At 40.3% G+C, this 18,627-nt stretch overlaps 1 protein-coding gene across 3 annotated transcripts in view; it reads right to left on the bottom strand.

Annotated features, from left to right (window-relative positions):
- The window catches only part of ATG5 (autophagy related 5), an 83,572-nt gene extending 65,273 nt beyond the window's left edge, over positions 1-18,299 (bottom strand). Inside the window, exons 1-4 of one of the 3 annotated variants that reach the window (XM_075707102.1) lie at positions 18,262-18,299; positions 17,158-17,318; positions 11,920-12,047; positions 4,414-4,492 (exon numbers count right to left, since the gene is read on the bottom strand). In XM_075707102.1, the coding sequence (XP_075563217.1) occupies positions 4,414-4,492; positions 11,920-12,047; positions 17,158-17,265 (315 nt within the window). In that variant the 5' untranslated portion in view covers positions 17,266-17,318; positions 18,262-18,299. Of the gene's footprint in view, positions 1-4,413; positions 4,493-11,919; positions 12,048-17,157; positions 17,319-18,261 lie in introns of those variants that run through there. The other 2 variants (XM_009493426.2, XM_075707103.1) reach the window with 2 other exon arrangements.
- Between the last annotated feature and the right edge of the window lie 328 nt (positions 18,300-18,627).

The following is an 18,627-nucleotide window of genomic DNA, read 5'->3' as shown; positions in this document are numbered from 1 at the left end:
GGATCAAAAGAATGAGTATCTTCCAAAAACAGAAGTATAAAGGGAAGAGAAGACTGCTAATATCTTTTCCACCAAAGCATACACAGTTTGGTGTTGAACTCACAAAGGGAGTACTATTGTTACTTAGGACTGATGTATATACAGCTGACTAGAAATCTAAGGACAGAGATAAAGTTTGTTTCTCACATGAGAATGGCCAAGTGTAAAGACATGAAAGAGGACAGAACAGAAAGGAGAGTTCTCCTTCTAGGGCAGACCTCGCTCCCTTTCTGCCCTACAAAGCAGAGTGTCTCAGACTAATTGGACCCAAGATGAATGGAACATGTTACTGGGATTATTAGTTGCCAGCTGACATCTGTATAGGCCTGTAAAATACTTTCAGAAGCTCAACTTACTTGCTCAAACAAAAAAAAGTGAAGTCTGGTAACCAATCCAGAAGAACAGTCAGAAATAGCATACTTCAAGATCAAAAAAGTTCTTTACATGCAAGAATGTGAGACAAAGTGAGACACTGGCATCCCTCAAAAAAAGATGAAGCAATGGAAGGTACCTAACACCAAGTAATATAGGAAGCTAGAAACTGACACTCACAGTTAAAAGCTGAAGTTTTAGCTAAGTTTATGAAAACAACAGTTTTGTTACAACTGTTTTCTTACACATATGTTGAAATATACTAAACTGCAGGGTCTTTTTTTTTTTTGGACATTCCTGTCTTTCTACAGGTAGGCATCTCCCTATTGACTTTCTTCCGATAATTTTCAAATTACAGGGAATGTCACTCCCTGGGGATGTGTTCCAGACAACGTACTCAGTGTGGTCTGCAGAAAAGCAAGGAGATATTTAAAATGGGTGAAAGCTAGCTAAGCTAGTGGAAGGAATCTAGCCACAGTAGTACAAAGGTGTGGCATGATTCATTTTCCCAGCTTCTAAGGGATAACACTATGGAAGACTGGAAAACACTCCTACAATCTCAGTGCTGTCAGCTCTCCTCTTTAGAAGAAAAATACTGACACAGTTCTATGCAGTACTGTGGGTAGAAGCTGAAAAACCTAAACATGAAAGTGATAACTTAGAAAACAACACGGCTGCATCTACAAGAGGCATATGAAACAGTTTCACCTACATGAGACTACCAACAGAAAATATGGCATCCCCACTGACTTATAAACTAGAGCACAGAATAATAAATTTTATACTTAAATACAGAACATGTATGCTTGTATTTTTTTTAATTCTTCTTGCCTTCTTTCTACTTGAGGAAATAGTGATCAAATGTAAATAACTTTATTCAGTTCCCTAAATTGAGACAATTGTAAACAAGCTTGTAGCCACCCTTAGCTACAGAGCTATGAGATCTGCAGAAAGTTTTAACACATCCCGTAGGCAGCTTTAATTCAAGTACTCTTATTGGTGATGTCTTACTGCCTCCATATTCCGCATCTTTGAAAGAAAATTTATTAAGAGTTGACTCTGATTTTCTCAGAAAGCTCAAGTAGTACTGGTTTTGTTTCACATACCAGTAGACACTTGCAGCATAAACTTGGTCATAAAGCAGTAGGTATCATCTGTACAGACAGGAGCACTAAATGACCTCTCACATAAAACTTCCAAAACCACTGCAGGTAATTTCAACGGTCTGGTTTCATAACTCCATTCCACCCATATTTATCTATTAGTTCTAGTTCACAAAACATCTCCCTATACTGTGACAATCTAGTTCCATTAGACCATGTTTGCAGAAAATTACAGCAATGAGATAGGGCATTAAAAAGCACAAGGAACATATCCAGTGACAGGGGCATCCATGTATTTGTGTTTAGTTACCATCATTGGTCTTTTTTTCAAAAAAGATTGATTTTAGAAAACCCTCTTTTATACTTCTGGCTTCCACAATGTCTCCTAGGAGTTCCACATTTTATTCATATGCTGCATGGAAAAGTACTTCCTTTTCACTCCACCTGACCCAATTTTGAGCTAAGAAAACCAATGACAACTATTGTTACACAAAAATAGATGCAGTCTCTCCTCCTCTACATCAAGTCATGGGTGGAGAGGCAGGCACCAGCAGATAAGGGCTTCAGCAGAGGAAGAATGTTAGCCTTTCCCCTGGCACACCCAATTTCCTCTCCTGCTACCATTTCCAGAGAAGTTCACCACCTCCTATGTACTGCCCAAAATCTGGAGAGCTGGTTACCACTCTGAGAACATGAATAGTGCTAAGCATACCACAGAGTAGCATGAGATGAGTTTAACAGGAAGGGATAGAGTTTCCCTCCTCCCTGTAAAGCCACACCTGGGTAACAAAAGCAACTTCCCGGACTACAGCTTCTCGTGATTCTCAGACCTTAGTATCTGCTCAAGCTCATCTTTCTATGACTATTTAAGGCAAGTGTATTTCAACTTTACTAGAGATAGAAACGCATGTTGTTTTATTGCATACCAGAAGTACAAATGAATAAACTGTTTCTTCAATGCAAACAATAAGTGTGTTTATTTGGTCTGCACACATAACACAGGAGGACAATTACAAGCATCTGTCAACTTTCAAACTTCTGCTGAACAGAAATAAACTTTTTTCATGTTTTTAACTTTAAACAAAGAAAACTGATGGGGGGGGAAGTTAAAAACCACTCTTTACAGATGGTTGAGATATCCGTTGTTGACTGCATGCTTTGGTAAAAGAAAGGAGAAAGCCATGACAGCAAAACTTAAACCCCAGAAAAATCTAATACTGTTCAATTAAGCCAGATTAAAACTGTGACTCTCTGAAGAATAACTACACACAAATGAAAAGAATATTCCAGACAGGAATCCCACACCTAAACTATTTAGCTGTAACAAACTGTAACACATGAAAATGTCTTCAATACTTTGACATACTTTGATACATTTCAGTTATGTTTTGACTTTAAGGATTAAAAGGAATTTATTTAAATAAACTTTCAGATTACATCAAAAACAGGAAGAGAGATTAAGCAGGTGCTTAATCCAAGGTGTTATATTTTTAAAAACTAGATTACATCAGCTTTTAAAATAGTACTGCCTTAGCAGTAAATTATTTCTGCTGATCTTTAATGTACACCTTTGAGACAAACTTAAATTAGCTGATCTTTTGGCAAGCAGCAATATAAGGACATTAAAGTCAGTTTACATTACTACATGAAATTGAAAAGCACTGTGGTGCTGCAACTTATTGCTCAAGATGGCTCTACTTTGGGATGGCAACATCCACACACTGCCACTGTTAATCTCCCACAGCTCTCAGAACACGTAACAATTAAATCATGAATTAGGAAACTACAGTTTCTTCAAAACAGTCTAGAAGTTTCTTCATCCCAGCTCTCTGACATATATCAGACAGGAGTGTAGCAGTTACAACAGTTTCAAAAACATCCCTAACTTCAGATTCATTCATTCACTCAGTCATTTTAAAGGGTTCAACATGTGGAAATACATATTGTAAGAATGTATGATTTCAGTGCACACTTCCAAAAAGAACCAGACTACTCCTGTTAGCAAGACCTTTTCTAAAACACCTTCAAGAGAAGAATTGCTTGAAAGAAAACTTTCAACACAACTGTTTCTTAGTATACTTTTAATTTCATCTCAAATCTCACACACTGAAATCAAGCCTATTAACGTAGCGTTTTCCTTTGGGTCAGTTTTCCTATCGCATTGTTTCTTGTACAACTGAGAAATTAAAGTTTAAAAGTTAAATACCATGATTTCTAGTTGTGATTTTGACTTCAAAACATACCTAGGATTATTGACTCAATGCATTTCAGAGTATGAAAGAATCCTGCAAAGCTAACCCTGCGCAACTACTCTTCTGAGCAAAGATCAGTAGTGCTATGAAGTCATACCTAATGGCTTTACAATGTGTAATCAAAATAACGTCTCTCCTGTGACTAAGTTGTCACAAGACCAAACTCATTCCACTCAGTTCTCTAAAGGGGGCCCACATGAAGTACAACAGCATTCCCTGACTTCAAGGATTTCTACAATATCTCACATCCATGGCCACATCCCTAAAAGGATGAGCACTTCTCAATCTTCCCAATCTTCAGTCAACTCAAGCTGACTGAATTAAAAACCTTATAGAAAGTTCTTCCCTTATATCCACTCAACTGCACTGACAAAGTCTCATAACTTAGCTTGAAAAACAATTTTGGATTTTCAGATTATAATAGAATCATTTTCAAAGGAAAGTAATTTGAAAGCACATACAATCTCATGGAAAACACCTGTAGACTTACAGAAAACTTTAAATGATTCCTGAAGAATGAACATTCTCCCCCTCAGGTCATACCATTCACTTATTTATAAAATAATTCTGAAACCTTTTCCTAGCTTCCAAATTTCACGTAATCTCACATTCACTTGTTCTTAACTAAAGGTGTATTTCAGTTTTACCTTGAAATGCACTGTGATGCTCCAAGGAAGGGCTGTATTTGATGCATGGAGATCAAACAGCAAACCAATTGGGTAATGCCTAAAAATGAAGAGATATTAAAAGAATATGAAAGGTGTGCATTTAATTCTGCATATAGCAGTTAACATACCTGCATTTACATGAAAAATAGCTGTTTGACTCCCACAATTAACTTTCATTACTGCTTATTGAGAAAAGTTATACAGGCAGGTATAAATGACTGACAGTTTCTGGCAGAATCAAGTCTGGAATTTACATGTTCAATATCTAAACCAGTGATCTCCAAGCTGTGCCCACAAAACACTGCTAAGTATTGCAACAGTGTAAGTGGCCTATAGCTGCTCTGTGGAATCCTTCAAAACAGTATTTTTAGTTAAAAAGCTTGATAATGGTAGGAATAGCTGGTCTGACAGAAAAGTATACATGCTTTCAGATATTTAAACACCATGGGTTTATACCACATCAACCCTTAACATCTCTTCCCTCTCCTACCTGCCTGATGTCATTGTGGAGAATAAGCAGTAAAGTGAAAAAATGACATATCTATAAAAGGGCTGAAAGAGGATAGATCAAGGTGAACTCTATATCTTTACTATCAAATTTATAAAAATGGAAGGGGGAAAAAAAGATTAATGGGAGTTTTGTATTTCAGTGGTGTTCTGGATTAAAGGAGTTACACAAAGAAACAGCTTCCTCCAAATACTCACTTCTGTTTTATAGCTTTGTCTCCTTTAAATTCATTAGAAATTACAGCCTCCAGCAATATAAGGAATATATACACAAAACTTACACAGGCACTCTAAAAAGGTCTTTCTGCAGTTTTCTCACAAGCAAATACTGCCAAGATTTTTGATAAAAATTTTTTTTTTTTTGCATTCAGCATGCCAAGCTCCATTCTCTTACCTTTCAAAAATCTTAACTAAGAGAGCCTTACTAGCTTTTCATCCTACAAAGATAAGCACACACTTAACTGTAAACTCAGTAGCTTCACTGAATTAAATGGGACTGATCACAGGATGCAGAGCCAAGCACGTACATAAGTTTTGAAAGTCCAGAGAGCAATAACTGAGAGCACTGCTCTAAAAGCACCTGTGCCAAACCAGTTTCCTGACCAGCTAAACTCTCACACAACAGTACTTTAGCACCCTCTACAGGTGAGCTAGGCCCAAAGCTAACGCAAAGTCACCACAACAGCAAAATAACAAAACCATAGTACTACAATTCTTGAACTTACCTATTGCATTTGTAACTTCTTAAAAGAAAGAATAGGGGGAAATATCAAGAAGGTATCTAGAACTGTGTTTTCCTGACAAAGGGAATAAAGAATATAGATAATGCATATCCAGATTTATCCCGATTCACTGCTAATGCGCAAGTTTTTACCACTAAGACTTTTTACAAACTGCCAATCACGTCTTGACTATTTCAACAGGGATTCAGCAAGAGTTCCATGAAAGAGTGGTTTTCCAGGTGAGGTAGGTAAAAGAAAATCAGATTTCCTTTGATAATTAGATGAACTCAAACAATGAATTTCAGTTACTTTCAATTTATACAACAAAATAGGTAGCTAAAAAAAAAAAACAACCCAAAACATCAGTTCTTGGCCTACCTCTATATTTTCTACCCAGTTCAGATTGCAAAATGAAGTTCACATACTCAAGCTTTCTTCAGTAGAATCCTTGTGCTTTGCACAGTTGATAGATTGTTTTTATTGTGAAAGAGGCCAGCCCTAAATTCATTTTGTTCCACAGCAGAACACAAGATGAATGAGGACAGTAGACCAAGAGAGAAATCATTTTCTATTCAGAAGCGCAGCCTTCCATTAAGAGTAAAGTTCACAACAGGAGTGAAGCAATCCTGAGATACAGACATGTCCTGCTTCAAACTCCAGTTCTCACAGACTAGCATTTAATCTGAAGCCAATAGAAGCCTTAAGTAATGCCTGTACGTAATGCTGCATTTCATTTATTTTTGAGATACAGTTACAAGCATTTTTTAAGAGTCTGGAAACAACAGCACTCCATATAGCAATACTAAAGCTATTCTTTACATTTCCCTTATAATAAAACCTGGTTTCTTAACCAGGATAGAGAATTAAGGGAGGCGTAAAGAGAGAAGTTGAGAAGAAAAGAAGCCTTGCCAATCTGTACAAGGAATACCACCCCCAACATTCCCTCTCTCCATTCTTTAGTGTGTATCTACCTGGTGCAATAAGCCAGTATTCCTTCATTAAAGATCTCGCTTCCAGTAGTACTGCTGCAATGCTGTTTCTGAACTTCTATTTGAAAAACAGGCATTGCAATTAAAGAAATACACAAATGCTCTCTAAAGCCTACAGTAACCAGAATTTTTTAAAAAAATAAATAAATTTTAAAACCCCAGAAAGCCTTTAAAGATTTGCCCCCCCAAAAAAAGAAAAGAGAAAACAAACAGAACAACAGCTAAGGGAAGTATCCAGCCCAGAAAGGTCTAATTTTAAAAAAAATATTATTATTGAAATCAAACTGGTCTTAACTAGAGTGGGAGCCAAGGACAGGCAGACTGTGCAAAACATTTTCAAAGGAAATAATGCGAAAAATATCAAAGATAAAATGTCTAAGAGAACACATCTTTTTATACAAGTTGCCAGAACAATGATTGCTTCAGGAAAACCTTCAATCTATAGAAGTGTAACAGCACCCTGACTTCCAGCCATTGCCAATTTATTACTGCTTTTATTATTACACAGAAGGTGGTTTCTGAGTGTGAGAAAAGTCCTGGAAAACACCATGTTAAGTACTTAAAATCCTTTTGAAAGTGACAGATGGACAGTAAGGAAAGACTGTTTTTCTAACCATTTCTTTCTGAACCCAGGACAGAAAGTGACAGCATGAGCTGGTAGGTTGTTTTCAGACCAGAATAATTTACTGTGGTAATTCAGTAACACATGTCACATGAACTGGTAAATCCAGGATGATAAAATCCTATGCTCCAGAACTGTCTGGAGTACTAAGTATATCAAGTGGCCAAAATCTCGTGTTTAGGTATTTCTATGAACAAACACCTCATTGAGGGAAATTTTGGCTGCAGCAGAAAATAGTCTCACCGTTTCCTTTAGTATTCAGTAAGAAATATTTTTTTCTTAGATCTTTCAAGCAAATGCTAACATTTTCAAACAATGTCACCTATGCCTGATCAAATGGTGCTTTGACCTTTTGTCTTCCACTGATTCCGGATTAGGAAGGGTCAAGCATCCATCCAGTTGATACTAGAGAGACACCTATGCAACTACCAGGGCAAGAGCACAATCCACAGAAAGGGGACAGAAATCCTGCGGAAGGCCACGTGCAAGTGCTCAAATAGGATGGTAACAAGCTATAGGGTGTCATCCTCTAGCATCTGCTGAAGAACCACCCCTGACACATCAGAGGCCTTCACTCAGGCAGAGCTTCTGAGAGGGGATGCAGCTCTCCAGGTCTGAAGCTGCCAGGAGAGCTTGGGACCTCTTCTGAGGGCTGGGGCAAGCAGAGGAAATGTCCTTGCCTACAGGAAGCGTGTGTTAGCAGAGGAGCTATGTCACCAAGTTAGGGAGCTGCCAGGAGGTCAGTGGGCTGCACAGCATCAGAGAAGATAAAAAGAGACTGATGGCCATCTTCACTGAGACCTTGCAGAGATGAGAGCTTGAACTCCCAGCTGCACATAAAGAGGGTCTGCAGTCATTGGAGTGGTGAATAGAGACTCACAAGATGGGGAAGACTGGAGTCTTGCAACCTCTGGCAAGAGAAGGCAGGCTCCTTCTCCACCTGCAGGGGCTGGAAGTTCTGAGGAAGCATTAGAGCAGCCTGAGCAGCACATCCACACCAAGAGGAAGCAGTCATAGCAGTAGAAGACTCCCTCCTGCAGGGGACAGAGCCCTCCCCCATCTGCCAATCTCACTTGCTACCTGCAGAGGTTTGCTGCTTTTTAAGAAGTCGCAGACAGACTGGTAAGGTTTGCCCTGTGCTTGGATTATTAGCCCTTGCTGTTCAACCACATAGGCACAAATCTTAAGTGCTGTGAGGGAACCTTTGAGTGTATCAAGAGTCACTATACAGCTCCACAGGCAAGGTGGCACCTCCACAATTTCACCATTGAAGGAGAAAGTCTCAGAGAGGTGTGAATGCTGGTCAGTAACTGCACGTCAATAACTGGTTGTGCAACTGGTGTGACAACAAGGACTTGGCCTTTACAGCCACAGAACACTCTCTGGGGTTAAAGGACTCTTAGGGAGAGATGGAATCCACCTAAGTGGGGCAAAAGTATATTTTCCTTCAGGTTGGCCTGCCTGGTGAGGAGAGCTTCGGACCATAAACAACAGGGGCGTGAATAAAAACACACAGACAAGTAGAAATTAATGGACATGGGTGGAAAGCAAGTGGTTGAAAGGTGACAGCTACAAGGGAGATCTCAAAATTATAAAAGAGGGTAGAGGAGTCTACAAGTGTATGTACATAAATGCACACAGCTTGGGAAACAAGCAGGAGAAACTACAGCTCCACAGGCAGTGACATAACTGCGACAGTGTTGGGCTACCTGAGGCACAGCAAGACAGCTTGCACAACTGGAATGCTGTTGTGGATGGATGGACAGACACAAGCTGCTCAGGAAAGACAGGCAGGGCAGATGAGGGAAGATGGTTGTCTTGCATGTGAGGGAGCAGCTTAGATGTATGAAACTTAATGGGACAGACAACAGGTTGGTTGAGACCTTGTGGTTCAGTGTCAGAGCAGAGACTAGTAAGGGCAACATCATGGTGAGTTTGTTACAGATCATGCAATCCAGGCAAGGAAGTAGATAAAGTCCTCTTTAAACAACTCAAGAAGTTTCTGCATCACAGACCCTGGTTCCTGTTAATCTCTGACATCTGCTGGAAAAGCAACATGGTGGGACACAAGTATTCAAGATTACTTGATACAGGCACTGGATGGACCAGCGCTGACCCACTGCTGAATCTGTTACTTACTAACAAGACAAAATAGTTCTGGACATGATAATCAGTGGCAGCTTTGACTGTAGTGACCATGAAAGGGCAGAGTTCAAGATCCTGGAGAGATTGATAAAGGAGAATAAGCAAAATCCAGACCTTTGACTTCACTCGCCACTTCCTCCTGGTGCCCCTGCACAGTTCAGGCTCAGCCACCTCAGATGCATCATTGGACAGAGCTTTCAGTCCCTCACCTGCAGCCAGAGCGCTGAACCTATCCTGTAGTTACAGAAATGCATGTGGAGAAGGAGCCTTCCTCCTGCTGCCGGAAGTCACAAGCTTCCAGCCCTTCCATATCTTAGGAGGCTATTTTCCAATCCAATAATCACAGACTCTGCCTGCATCTCCTTCAATGTAGTTGTAGGTTTAGGCTCCTGTAGCTGCATGGTCTCTAAGAAGATTCGATCCATTTCCTTTTGTAGTCTGTGATGCTGCACAGTCTGATGACCTCTTCCTGCAGCTTGTTAACTTGGTGACACAGACCCTCCCCCAGCACACACCTCCTGCAGGCAAGGAGACCATCTTCCCCTGCCCAACAACCTCAGTGGGAGGCCCCAGGCTTGGTAACTCCAGATCTGGAGAGCTTCAGCCTTCTTCAGGAGCCTGGCCTGAGTGCTGCGCACCATGAAGTTAAAGCTATGTTTCAGACTTCCTCCAAAATCTCACTGGAAAACAAAAGAGCTGCAGCTGGAAAGAGATACAGTACATCCCAAACCAGGTATGAAACCGCACAGACTGTAAGCAATATGACCTCACAGTGCAAAGTACATAATTAGAATAAGCAATATTATTAGCAAGTTCTATTTGATTCTGAATGCAGAAGTTATATTTAAAAAGATTAAGCATTAATGCTCACTATTCTTTCTCTACAAAACTACTAGCTCATTCTAATTCTCAGTTCTGATACTTGGGTCTTCTTTGGAACAAGCTTCAGTTATTTAGGGGATTACCCTTCTCCTAAAATAATGGTTTGCAGATAGCATTTTCCTTAGAAAACCAATTTCACTGAAATCAGTGGAGCTGTTCCTGGCAGAATATGCTTAGATTTTCTGAAATATCAGAGCCTTAATTAGTAAATCACAATTACACTATCATTTTCATTTCAATGTTCAATGAGTTTACTAACTCTTCAGTTAATTTTAGAATTATAAATTATATCTTTACTCTATACCTATATTCTAGATATATATTTTATTAATTTATTTGAAAACTTACAGAAGATACAGATCTGTTTTTGGTTGAAGTAAAAAGTCTCTCTTTCCTTTCTTGTTACAACCTCAGTGAAAAACTTATGAAGTTTTCTCCCATTATCTACCTAAGATTATGAACACACTGGGACAAACTTGGTACCTCGCCGTTTATTCAGATGGTATCCATGACTCAAGGTCACTATGGCACACCAAGAAACCAATTATTTTTAAATTCCAAATAATTTAAGTAGATTTCTAAAGCGGGTTTGCCAGCCAGTTTTGAAAAAGTCAAAAAAGCTACATTTTATGCTTTTCTATTTACGTATTTTCAAGGTTTATACTAGGTTGGTCTCAAAGAAACAAGAGACTAGAAGGTATCTACTGCATCACCAAGTCTAAAGGGACTCCATGATGTGATGCTCACTAATCACAAGACAATCCAGCTTCAAGAAGCTAAAACAGTCACTGGTGTTTTTCTTTCCTATTATGATACAGGAAATAAAGATAGATATAAAATCTCTTCAACATTCAAAATACGAAATACTTTCTGGAGAGCTGATGCTATCTGTACAGAGCTAGCAAACATTGCAGGTCTCAAAATGTTTTCTTTAAAACTCTTCATGGCAGAATTGGAAAGAAACAAAATCTGATGAACAGTATTTATGAAAACTAAGTAAATGAAACAATGTCAGTCTGATTCCCCAACCTCTCAGAAAAAAAAAAAAAGAAGATACTTTTAATAGACTATATGACAGAACAAAAATAAAAACAACAAAAGCCTGAGCATCAGCATTAGATTATCTGTTTTACAGTGCAAGTGCATATCACACCAGTGAGAAGTGAATGTTACACACATTTTATTATCTTTAAGCATATATCCTATCTGCATTCAGACTCCAGAAATAATATTTCCTATCTGTGTTATTAGGCATCTTTTAAGAAGGTGGAATAAGCTAAACAAAGATTTATTTTGTGATTCTACTGCAAGAAATGGTAAAGCCAAAACCACAGCCATTTCGTATTATGGTAACAACTAGAACAAAAACAATAGGTTTTTGTGCAATAAGGCACAACCTCTGCCTTATACCTATAGTAAGTAAAAGCAGAAAAATCAAAAATATGTTCAACATTAAACCTTCTTCTATTCTTCCCCAAACAACATGCTTTTCTTACGCTCCTCTTTTGCCATCTTTGCAACCCAATGGAGTGGTTAGTTTAGGAAAAGTACTGACACCGTGCTGAACTTGATAACTCCCTACATGATAAACTGAGTAAAGGTACAAAGTTAAACTCACCATTTCAGTGGTGTACCTTCATATTCAAACCATATTTCACTAACTTCCTCTTGTCTCATAACTTTCTGAAAGTGTTTCTTCACTTTGTCCGTTACCAGTGTCAAGTAGCTTATCCTTGGCAAAAGCAACTGAAAGAAAAAAATTATAGAAGCTTTAAGTATATATAAAATTTACTAAATCAATAAAAATCTGTAACAAGTATGCATTTGCATAACCAAAATTCAGTCAGCATCCTTTTTCTCCCCCCCTTTAAGGTAAATTCTTTTAGACTGTTTACTTATTAATGGTCAATGAAATGCTATAAAATTATGTACTCAGAAAACGCAGAATAGCAATATCCAACATGCTAACACACAAAAGTTAAAAAAAAAAAGTTCTTGATTCTTTTGGTGTGGTGGGAGGGAGAAGAGTAGAATTTAATTATTTAATTTCTGCTTTTCTGTATTTAAGCAGGCCAAAGAATGAAGTTTTTAACCATTTTCATATGAACAGATAGGAACACATTCTAACTTCTTATTGAATATCACGAGCAACTGTCTATCAGCTATTATTTCAACATGGAAATTCATACAAAATTAAAGAATGAAAACTATCTACTTAAGGGTTTGGTTTCCAAGTGCTTTTTGTATTTCCAATAGCTGGCAATTTCCATTTTCTTTGCACTGGGTTTGCCAATTCAACATGTTAGTCAAGGCTACTATGATTCTTCCACTATTTAACCTTTGCCCAGCTACTAAAATCAGAAAGAAAACTGTCAGTATTTTATCAGTTGAAACAAGATGCCTTCTTACAGCTTTCTGGTATACTATCTTTTTTTCCTCAAGTGTAATGTTATGCACTATCCAGAACAGAATGCTGTGTTATTTTTATTTGCAATCCCTCCCCCCGCCTTTTTTTTTTTAAAGTCTCATGCCTACTAAGAGTGGTTAAGCAGACTGCATCAATCAGTGTACTGACTGATGACTGTATAGCACATTTACTTAAGATTAATCAGTCCATAAGCTTTAACGAACAATGCCTTTCAGTATCCCAATAAGAAAAGATTAACCTCCCTGTAAAATAAGATTTAGCTCTGGAGCAGACATTTTAAATAAATTGTATTCATCCTGTAAAGTTATTTTCATTTCCTAATTATTAATAAAATAGATGGGTCTAAGGAATAAATAGAAATAAATTATATTTTGCATATTTAGAGGAAGAAAAACATTTGGTTTCCAGTGTTCCTCATAACCAGTGTTGTTTCTTAAAATAGTTTATTTATAGTATATTAATAATGCTAGGCTTTAGGCAAATGTCCATGGTACAGACATCCCAAACTACATAAGGATATATTTTGCCTGACAGAAAACTTGATCTCTGCTGCAACATTCTTCCAGAGTCTCTCCCAATTAGACCACACTTTGATATATAAATTAGATAACATTTTGGCCACGATACTAGAATTTATTTATAAATATCAGATTCACTACTAAGAAGTACAGAGAGTAAATCAAGACTAAGTTCTTATGAAAGAGAATAGATCTGTCTTTTAGATAATGCTGCATTAGGTTACTAATCTGCATACATCTGTGAAACAACTAAATTTTAGGATTATATAAAACTACAAAAGATCAAGACTCACCACTATCACAGTCATCAAGTCAGTTAACACTTGATCTTTTATGTGCCATATGGTTTTCTTTTTCTATCTGTTACTCTTATTACCATCACCATATTGTTTCTGCCTTCTTTCACAGGAGTCTAATTCAGCAAGGTGATTAAACACAGCCTTCAGTTTTAAAAGGTGAACAATCTCAAGAAATTCAATGAAGTCATGTACATACAAGTGAGAAATGCTTGGTACCTCAATGACTTGAATGACAACATAATCTTATCCTTTAACCTAATTCCACACATCTACACTGATTGTTCTTGAGAGAATAAAGCCCAGGCTATTCCAATCAAACACAAATATTTTTGGTAATAATTCCATATTATTTCTATGTGATGTTTACAACTAAATTAATGCTGGTATACTCTGAGACCCATTTGGACTGCTACAAAAGCCAATTTTCAGCATGCTGCATGTGGCACAGCCATGCAGGAATTGATAAATACATTGAAGCATTATTGATTGCAACAGTGTTTGACATAAGCCTTTAAACTGCACAACTAACTTCCTCTGTAAAATATTTTACTTCAGTTTGTAGTGTGGAAAAACAACACAGTTTCTATTTCAGCACAATTACAGATCACATACAATAACTGAACAGCATTTAACTGAATTTAACAGAACGTGGCCAGCACTCCCAGTGGGCCTCTTTGGAGTACAAAACCCAAATGTTAATCAGGTTAACAGGGACTGCCTGTTTTTCAGAGATGCTGAAATTTGCAGCACCTACTGAACTTTTTTCTGGTCTTGCCACCTCTTCTACCTTGCTGCAGTCTTCCCCTCCCATGGGAGACATGAAAGGATCCAATTCTATCTCTTTTCTAGCTTTAATTATCCTAGAGATTTATAAGTATACTAAATCTGTTAAGTAAGACCTTTAAAAGCATAGTTTAAAGACTTTTTCATTTTGTTACCCCTTTTAATATCCCTTCTCCACCAGTTGTCTACACTCAGTGAAAGACACCAGTTGACACAAAACATTTTTACTCCAAAAATCCTATAATTTTTAAATGCTATTACTGAGTATTTCCAGAGGAAAGGTACTAAAAATATTTAGAAAACCACCCCCTTAATGTATTTAATATATACTGGGCTTTAGTCAATCTCTGACAGCAGAATCACGTTAATTGTTTTAGAGGCCTCTATATGAAAACTAGAATTCTACACAGCAGTTCACCTTCTAGACTATTAGACACTCACAAACTTCTCCAACAGTCATGTGGCAAGCAGCCTTCCTTTTAGGCAAAGCCATGTTCACCAGAATGACACCTCCCCCACAAACACTTTTGCTACCGACTCCTAAACCAGCCTGCATTGAGGCTATATCCTTCCAGCCTTTGGTTACCCTACAGAAATAGTTCTAGATGCTGGGAATGAATGGCTATGATTCAGTGATAAGAGTAATTCTCGGTTTAGGGCTGTAATACCTAATTAAGAAAAAAACCCCGACATGATCATATGACAAGACATACTAATCCAAGCTAAACTCATTCTACCAGATCAGATTTGCCCAGTTGCCTTTTTTTTTTTTTTTTGATGAATAATCTTCTAAAATGAAATCCATCACACAGATTCTGGGTTGTTTTCCTAACCCCTCACCCTCCAGGTCTATGTCTTCCTCCATCTTCATAAAGCAACTTCCTCAGAGCAGAAGCTTTTTTCCCCCCACTCTTAACGTAATGATGCCAGTATTTCCTTCCCATTTATAGAAGGCAGTCTAGAATACAGAGGTTGCATCTATATTAACAAGTACTGAGGTGTGATAAGAGGAAACAGTCAAAGGCTGGGAATGTTCACTTTTTGTATCTAATTTTGGGGGTTTGCTGGTTTTTACTTCAATTGAGCTCCAGTTTGATCCCATACACTAAAGGCCCATTAGTAGCTGAAGCACATCTTCTGCTTCAGCTTCATGTGAAAATGATTCGGCTTGCGGGCTATAAGACTGCTCTGTGATGCAAACCTGGGCACAATAAGTGGAAAGGATGAAGACTTACTTCAAAAATGCACTGCAGATCTGAACAAAAACATTAACTTGGGTGCACTCTGAAACCATGATTTAAAACCTTGATTGCTATTCTACCTTCTACTATTCTAAATCCTTGGTCCCTTCCAGAAGCAAAGCTATATTATCAGCTCCAACATGATGATCAGCTCCAGCTTCCTGAAAAAGGAAGAAGCTAAAATTTTAGAATTGTGATCTGTGAATAACCACATTTTGCAGAAGCAGAGAATTAAGCCTTGAGAATTTTTGTGCACACTTTAAGCGGAGTAAATAAAGCAAACCCTACCAGCTTAAAACTATCTCCTTGGCTTACCAAGTTGGCCACACCATGAAGATAACATGGTTTCAGGGCTTCCATGCTGATGTTAAACAGATCAAGACTGCCTGTCTCTATACTTAAACTCATACCTTTTATGTAACTCTCATACAATATCCACATATATATTTTAAATCATATTTATATATAAAAATATACAGAATTTAAAGTCTGAGACTTCTAGATAGCTCAAACGTATTTGGCAATAGGTCAACCGCAGGAAGTGCTTCTATTTTACCAGTGGTGAAACTAAACCATAGAAAGATAAGCACTGTCATCACTGAATGAAAAGCATTAATGCTTTACTAGGTTTCAAAAACCCACTGAACACATGTGTAAATCAGAAACTGATGACATAAAGATGCTATTAAACACAGAAGAAAAGAGTATTTCTATCCAGTAACATTTTCAAAAAGACTAGAATGGGATATGACAAGATTTAAGGATTTCAGAATCACGTAAAAACTCATAGTACAAGGTTTTCCTCCCACATACTTGTTACATTTCAAATTTAAGTTTCACTGAATCAGCTAACATTGTCTATCAATCAAATGTCTACTAGGTGCTGAAAGGATGAAAACTGCAGAGCACACTATAAATAAATACCACATGATAAACTGGAAGGGCCTTCCAGTTTACAACTCACATAAAACCATCTCACCCTCACTTTTATCATCAGCTAGCAATCCAGTTCAGGCACTGTACTGTTAAAACATGATAGCTGCTTTTCCTACATCTGACCTAGATCTCTCATGGCTGCTAGCATTTAAAGAAAATGAGCAGAAAAAGTCCATGAGTAGAAATACTGGAGCCAGGGTTCATTATGAGTTTGTGTTACACAGGTGACTGACCTGAGCATTTAAGACTGCACAAAGCTCTGACTGAAGTTACTTCTGTAGCAAGGTAACGTACAAGTTCTCTCTCTTCTTCTGGTCATTATCAAAGAATGTACAAACTCACCACAAGTACAAGTGAAGTCTCCTCCTTTTAGCTAATTACTTATTGACTTTTTCATAACTTTTTTAAGACCTTAAGTATCTGTGATAAGTTCATCTCACTGGTGAAACAAGGTTAAAGTTTTGAACCTGCTATGAAGAGAGGCAAATCACTCAGAACAGTCATACGGTTTACTTTCAGAACATTACCAGGAATAAGAAGAAAAAAGTTGTGGGTTTTTTTCACAACATGTAGTAGCACACAGAATGAGAACGAAGGAAACAAACAGAACTATGGCATTGGACTATCTGTGTCTACCTTTGTTATACTCACATAGTAAGGTTCAGCTTCCCTTTCAGTTATCTCATCCTGATACAGAGTGAAACAGGTTGGTATTCGTCCAAACCACACATCTCGAAGTACATCTTTGTCATCTGTCATTCTTCCAATGGATAGTGAAGCACATGTAGATCAGTTTCTTTCTTCAGCTAGAACTGTAACCCCGTTCCCCCCAGAAGAAACAAGTCAGCACAACTGCAAATAACACACATCTTTTTAAAGGTTCTCCCATAACTACACTCCTACAAGCATGATCAACACTGTCACCGAGACGTTAAATGCATCAGTTTGTACAAAAAACGGGAGGAGTCAAGGCCTCCGAGTTAACACTTTCCCAACTACAAACACATGGCGGATGACAAATAAATGAGCATTTCCTAAGCCTGCATCACACCCCAGCCGTAGAGGCAAAGGGACCTTTCCCGTTACCGCCTTGCAGTCACCCCGCAGCTCCCACACCCCCCGAGGCCCCGGCTTTACCGCGGGCGGGCGGCCCCGGGCCCACGGGCAGCCAGCAGAGCCGGTGCGGGCGGACGGGCAGCGGCGGGGACGGCGAAGCGAGAGGGCCTCTCGCCGGCGGGGCCGCGGGCCGGCCCGGGAGGGGGAAGGGGGGGGTGTCACCGAGGCCCCAGGACGGGCCCCAGCATCGCCCACCGCCGCGCTGAGGCTCGGGGCCGCCCTGACGCCCGCCAGCAGGTTCGGGGCGGGTGGTCGCCCCCGGCACCCGCAGCAGCGGCGCGGCCCGGCGGGGTCCCCCTTTCCCTCCCTCCCAGGCGGCCACCTGAGGTGAATCAGCAGCCCGCGGCGCGGCAGCGCTCCGCCGCACGGGACGGGACGGGACGGGATAGGACAAGGCCCGGCCGGGCCGGGCCGGGCCGGGCCGGGCCGGGCCGAGGAGCGCAGCGGCGGCGGCCCCCGGCGTGCTGTCCCCGGGCAACGGGCAAGGCCGGGGGGCGGGCCGCAGCGGCCCCGCCCCAGCCCCAGCCCCAGCCCCAGCCCCAGCCCGCCGAAGGCGAGCGGCGTCCCCCGGGAGAGGGCCCGCCCCGGGCAGCCCGGCCGAGGCGGGCGTGGGGAGAGGGGAGCGGGGACAGCCGTTACCTCAGTCGCGACCCTCGCCACCTACCCGCCCGCGCGGGGTGCGGCGCGCCAGGCAGGAACTGAGCCGCGGCCCCGCCCCGCCTGGGCCCCGCCCCCGCCCCGCCCCTAGGCGCATGCGCTGTCCGCCGCACTGCTTCCGCCCGCCTTGCCGGTGGGCAAGCTCCGCCCCCAGCCGGCGCCGGAAGCCGGAAGCCGGAAGCGGGGCGGGGGGTGGTGGCGGAAAACTGCCGGTGGGGGGGCGGCCGGCGGGAGGGGCGTGGCGGGGGCGTGGCGGGCCTCCCGGTGGGAAGGAGGCGGGGCTTAGGGCGGCCTGGGGCAGGCCCTGCCCCGGGCGCAGCGATTTTGGTAGGAGTCGGTCCCGCAGCC

This window comes from Pelecanus crispus, chromosome 3, assembly GCF_030463565.1.
Source record: "Pelecanus crispus isolate bPelCri1 chromosome 3, bPelCri1.pri, whole genome shotgun sequence".
Classification (NCBI taxonomy): Eukaryota; Metazoa; Chordata; class Aves; order Pelecaniformes; family Pelecanidae; genus Pelecanus; species Pelecanus crispus.
Note: the sequence above shows the minus strand (reverse complement) of the source record. Positions and strands in the feature narration are given on the sequence as shown.